General features: G+C 39.6%; 1 protein-coding gene across 1 annotated transcript in view; it reads right to left on the bottom strand.

The window, feature by feature from the left end:
- Positions 1-482: 482 nt before the first annotated feature.
- LOC138982944 (condensin complex subunit 3-like) overlaps positions 483-6,000 on the bottom strand; it is a 32,473-nt gene continuing 26,955 nt past the window's right edge. Inside the window, exons 17-20 of the mRNA XM_070356340.1 lie at positions 5,790-5,973; positions 4,954-5,047; positions 1,941-2,102; positions 483-773 (exon numbers count right to left, since the gene is read on the bottom strand). Coding sequence (XP_070212441.1) covers positions 737-773; positions 1,941-2,102; positions 4,954-5,047; positions 5,790-5,973 — 477 coding nt within the window. The 3' untranslated portion in view covers positions 483-736. The remainder of the gene's footprint in view (positions 774-1,940; positions 2,103-4,953; positions 5,048-5,789; positions 5,974-6,000) is intronic.

The following is a 6,000-nucleotide window of genomic DNA, read 5'->3' as shown; positions in this document are numbered from 1 at the left end:
CACACACAAGAAAAGTGACTTATTAAAATTTCTTTTCTCCTGAACTGAAGAGAGCGTCAACCAATAATATAAACTATCCACAGCAAAAGGTCTCCCACGCATAGAAGAAAGCATACAAACCTAGGGTACATTATGAAGATATCTGAAAAATCATCTCAACTAATCACGCAACACATGATTGCCTTTTGTTCTTGATTTAATACACAGAATTAACAGCGTCACAAAACCATGTCAGATAATTATACAAATTATAAAAGACAGAAATCTGAGGCACACAGAAACACGTGACCTTCACAATGCAACAGCAAGTGGTTACTTTAACTGAACTTTCATGCAAAATCAATGCAGGAGCAATTCTGCGTAGCCCCCCTCCCCCCCTCTCCCCCCCTAGATTGGTTACTTTTATGGAACTTTCATGAAAAATCTATGAAAGATTAATTCCGTGTAGCCACCCCCCCCCCCCCCCCCCCCCCCATTCCCAAAGTGTGGTTTACCATAACTGAACTTTTATACAAATTCAGAACAGCAGCAATTCTCTGTACATAACCCTCCCCCCCAATACTTGCCCACTCTACCCTCTTTCTCATTTCCTGTAAATCAAGCACACAAATTTGATATTCTCTGGAGGGAAAAAATGGACACAGTTTGTGGAGTTCGGTTATGAAAAGTGTGTTTTGTGTGACACAAATGACAGCATGCATGCTGCGTCATCAATGAATATTTGTGCAGTTTGTCGTTACAAGAGAGCTGGGTCTTGGATTGTGTGCAGTGCCCTGAAAGCAAAACAAAACGTATTCTTTAGACAGACGGAATTAAACTTACTGAGAAGAAAAACGACACAAAAGGATAACTGAAACTTTTCACATTGATTTTGCACCCGTAAAATAGTCATAAAATATTCATGTAAGCAAACTTATCGCTTAACGTCTAAAAAGCTGTTTGGGAGTACATGTAACCACCTTCACATCAAATCTAGACAAAATGTCCCATCATACGTGCAGCAGGAATGCCTATTTCATCTCTAGAAACCTATGAAGTGTCAAAATAAAGCCTGACCTAGTGTTGACAGAAGATATGCACATGTTATAAAGCACAGATCTGCTGCTATTTGTGGCTGTGAGACTAAGCAAGCCCTGTGGGCTAAATTCACAACAGAACAAATTACAACACAAATGTTGCTTTCTTCCTTCGCAACACATAATATGACAACCGTAGCCATAGGACTAAACTAGTGCTTACAGAAGACATGGTTTCAAGCCACCGGTGCTTTCTGAACGCGGAGTTAGTCTCTTCTGTGGTCCAAGGGAGGTAATTTGCGTGCTACTTGCTGCCATACGAACTGAGAATGAATTTCACTCAATGAAATATGTGATGAAAATTATGTGCAGATTGTTGTAAAATGTTTCAAAAAGGTTGAACTGTTTCAACGCTGTAATTTAACTACAAAAGTTCCGTTGAAAACCTACCAGGTGACTTATCAATCTGGGACGCAAGAATCAGTAGCCGTTCACCACTACTACAACAATCAAGTTCAGCACTGGTTGCCTCCCATTAATCATTCACTGGTTATGTTCTGTTTAAAAAGCATAATTCTGCCTCTACTTTTCTTTTTTGTCTGTTCTGTATTTCAAATAAAGAAGGTAATGGCTATAATATGTATTAATGGATTATTGATGTATCAGCCTTTAGTTTACCCAGTGAAAACTAGGCAATGACTGCCACATTGGTGCCATGAAACTGAACATGCAAATTATATTATGACCTAAAATCATCTGCAAGAGCTCTCCTTTCAACAACAAATGTGACTGCCATTAATTCGTGCATACACTGTTCCAAAGGCGTAGTACTTTCAAAAACTGTTCGGTATGGTAAGGCACTTTACTCATTCAAAACAATGTGTTTGTCAGAACATAAAAATAAAATCTTGAAAAATCACCAACCTTTTGGAGCCGGGTGTGCGAGGGGTCATGGAGCCTGCTGTCTTGGAGGAGTCGAGTAGCAGGCTGTCGAGGTTGGAGCGTACGTTCTCCAGGTTGTCTGGCATCGTTCTGTCCAGCGCCTCTTGCTGTGACGGTGTGCTCCACACACTGTTGTCTAGCTGACTGTACATATGCACCAACATTTTTTTTTTCAGAGATGATACCGTGAGAATCTTTAGAACCAGAACAAATTGTCGTAAATTTAGTATACGTTATTTGTATTTTTGACCAAAATATGACATTTTACACAGATCGAGACAGTCAGTGTTCCTCCAAGACCGCGCTAGTGGTCAAGGTGAACAATGAGTCTCGAGATCTGTGCAAAATGTGATATTTTGGTCAAACATACAAATAACATTTATGTATCGATCGAATTCCTTTCATGTACTATGACTTTGTTGTTGTTTTGACGATTGAACGAGCCCGGGCACACACACATGCAATGAAACACATAAGCTTCATATTTGGGTGTTTCAGGTTGACCGAAACTTCAAAGGAACTACAAAACACACGTCATGTACTGACTTTGTTGTTGTTTTGACATTGAACAGCACACACACACGCAATCAAACACATGACGTGTGTTTTGTAGTTCCTTTAAAGTTTCGGTCAACCTGAAACGCCCAATTATAAAGTTTTGTAGGCCTCTGACGTCACATGACTCAAAGAAGGGAAATCCAATCTCCAATCGATACATTCCTATATACTTCTTCGTTCATGGGCTTAGACTCCCACGTTCACTCATGTTTTTAGTCCTAGATACTTCATTTTGCTCTTCTATAAGTGTTCAAAGCAGGGATTCCCCCGATGTCCCATAGCCTCATAGGTTCTTGTCAGAAGCATCGTCATGATAAGGCCTAAAAAAAAAATAGGTGTGGTTACGGTAACCCGACCTACCCTATTTTTAGGGGCCGACCCTATAAATGTTTATTACATTTGTCAAAAAAAACCAAAAACAAAACAAAACAAAAAAAACACGAGTGCAGAAAACGAAATGAAAGTGAAAGCGCTCGAGTTGCACACTTATTTCCCTGTCAAGTAGGTTTAATTTGTACACATTAGAAAAAAAAGTTTAAAAAAAAAAAGGTGATTGCCTACCTACCTACCCTATTTGTTTTGGTTTATTTTAGGTTATGTTACCGTAACCACACCTATTTTTACATTTAGTCAAGTTTTGACTAAATGTTTTAACGTAGAGGGGGGAATCGAGACGAGGGTCGTGGTGTATGTGCGTGTGTGTGTGTGTGTGTCTGTGTGTGTGTGTAGAGCGATTCAGACTAAACTACTGGACCGATCTTTATGAAATTTGACATGAGAGTTCCTGGGTATGAAATCCCCGAACGTTTTTTTCATTTTTTTGATAAATGTCTTTGATGACGTCATATCCGGCTTTTCGTGAAAGTTGAGGCGGCACTGTCACGCCCTCATTTTTCAACCAAATTGGTTGAAATTTTGGTCAAGTAATCTTCGACGAAGCCCGGACTTCGGTATTGCATTTCAGCTTGGTGGCTTAAAAATTAAATAATGACTTTGGTCATTAAAAATCTGAAAATTGTAAAAAAAAATAAAAATTTATAAAACGATCCAAATTTACGTTCATCTTATTCTCCATCATTTTCTGATTCCAAAAACATATAAATATGTTATATTTGGATTAAAAACAAGCTCTGAAAATTAAATATATAAAAATTATTATCAAAATTAAATTGTCGAAATCAATTTAAAAACACTTTCATCTTATTCCTTGTCGGTTCCTGATTCCAAAAACATATAGATATGATATGTTTGGATTAAAAACACGCTCAGAAAGTTAAAACAAAGAGAGGTACAGAAAAGCGTGCTATCCTTCTTAGCGCAACTACTACCCCGCTCTTCTTGTCAATTTCACTGCCTTTGCCATGAGCGGTGGACTGACGATGCTACGAGTATACGGTCTTGCTGAAAAATGGCATTGCGTTCAGTTTCATTCTGTGAGTTCGACAGCTACTTGACGAAATGTTGTATTTTCGCCTTACGCGACTTGTTTTTTTTTGTGCCTAACAAGCAACATCCATGTGCTCATGATTGACACACAGCCCGTAGAAAAAAGAAATATCTGCAACTGACTAAAGTTGTGACATCTCAGCCAGCATAACTACCAATACAAACATACTTATTCAAAATGTCATGCAACTACATGCTCATATTGTTTTCACATAAATAGCTGACTGTCTGAACATGTCACACATAAATAGCTGACTGTCTGAACATGTCGCACATAAATAGCTGACTGTCTGAACATGTCACACATAAATAGCTGACTGTCTGAACATGTCACACATAAATAGCTGACTGTCTGAACATGTCACACATAAATAGCTGACTGTCTGAACATGTCACACATAAATAGCTGACTGTCTGAACATGTCACACATAAATAGCTGACTGTCTGAACATGTCACACATAAATAGCTGACTGTCTGAACATGTCACACATAAATAGCTGACTGTCTGAACATGTCACACATTCAATTTGGAAACACAGTAAGCTATCATAGATGTAGCATAGATGGCAAGATGATCTCAGAGCAAAGCAGTAAAAGCCTTTATTTATTGAGCCTGAAGTTGACTTTGTGAAGTCTTTTTTATTGAAAATGTGATGCTAAGCAACTTCGTGAAGTAGACTTGGCAGTTGCATGAGGCCAAAAAAAAAAAAAGTCTGTTTACGGTAACCTGACCGACCCTATTTTTTTCGCGCGACCCTAGACTTTTTTTTGGCATTTGGGGAAGAAAAAAAATAAATAAATAAAATAAAAAAATCTTTTTTTTTTTTTTTTTTTTGCAAAATAACGTAAAAATATGGTTTTTTGGAAGAAAAAAAAAAAAAAAAATCCCGACCTACCGACCCTATTTTTTTGGCCTATGTTACCGTAAACAGACCTATTTTTTTTTGGCCTAACAATGATCCACCATTGAATGAGCCAGAGCTACTGACCTGTTCAACCTTTTGCTGCGTACTCTCCTGCCCGTGGATTTGGCGGTAGTGACGGGTCCCTTGGGTGGGGGCATGGAGGGAGTGCTCACCGTTCCTGTCACAGGGAATGAACAAAACAAAACTAAAGCACAAGACTTGGCATATTCTCTGAAACAGATTTCAAACATGAATTGCGCACAGCATGGGTGTCAGAAGCAGGTTTTGACAGTGTGTGCTCACTGGCCAAACTGACCAACACTGCAGAATACTATCACTCCCTGATCATTCAAAAATGAAGCAAAAACAATCAATATTGAGACAGTTTGGGATCTCAAGAATGAATCAAAAAACAAGAAAGTTAAACTTATGGAACATTAAAATGTTTTTTCATTCTTATTTTCAGAATGTTAGCTGTCTTCCTGTTTCGGATGTTTGATCTCAAGAATAATCTCTAAAGCTCTGAAAATGTCACAAATCTGCCACTTGCCGGACAAATCTCAAGCCTACATGGGAATTGGAATGCACGAAAAAGACTGAAAATGGCCCATGACTCCCAAATACAGAAATTCTGGGCAGGAATCATAACATTTCCCTGAAAATGAACCTCTGCGGCCCACAGAAAAAGTCTGATTTCAGCCAAAAGTCTATGGCCTGTAAAAGTAGAACTCCGTCAAAAGAAGGAAGATTCTGGGCTGAGGTGCATGAAGTGCGTGGGAGCCAGCTGTGGAGTCTGATTGGTTGAAATCACCACAAATCTCAATGTCAACCAATCAGACCCCGCAGCTGGCTCCCTCCCACTTGGGTGGCACCCATTTTTGCTTCATGCACCTCAGCCCTGGTACCCAACAAATACTCACCAACATCTGTGGCCTCTGCTCCCTGCTCAGCCTGTGAACCGTCCCCAGCGGTCGTCATGTTGCCCTCGCCCGTGGCTGTGACCTCCAGTGAGGTCAACTCTGCGGCAGACAGTGGCGCCAGCAACTCTGTCACCGTTTTCTGGAACTTCTCTATGGCCTTGACACTGGTCTTCTCCTTGACCACCTGCCCACAGACACACTGAGTAGAACA

Source organism: Littorina saxatilis, linkage group LG12 (assembly GCF_037325665.1).
Source record: "Littorina saxatilis isolate snail1 linkage group LG12, US_GU_Lsax_2.0, whole genome shotgun sequence".
NCBI lineage: Eukaryota > Metazoa > Mollusca > Gastropoda > Littorinimorpha > Littorinidae > Littorina > Littorina saxatilis.
The sequence above is the reverse complement of the archived record's forward strand: the minus strand, read 5'-3'. Positions and strand labels throughout refer to the sequence as shown.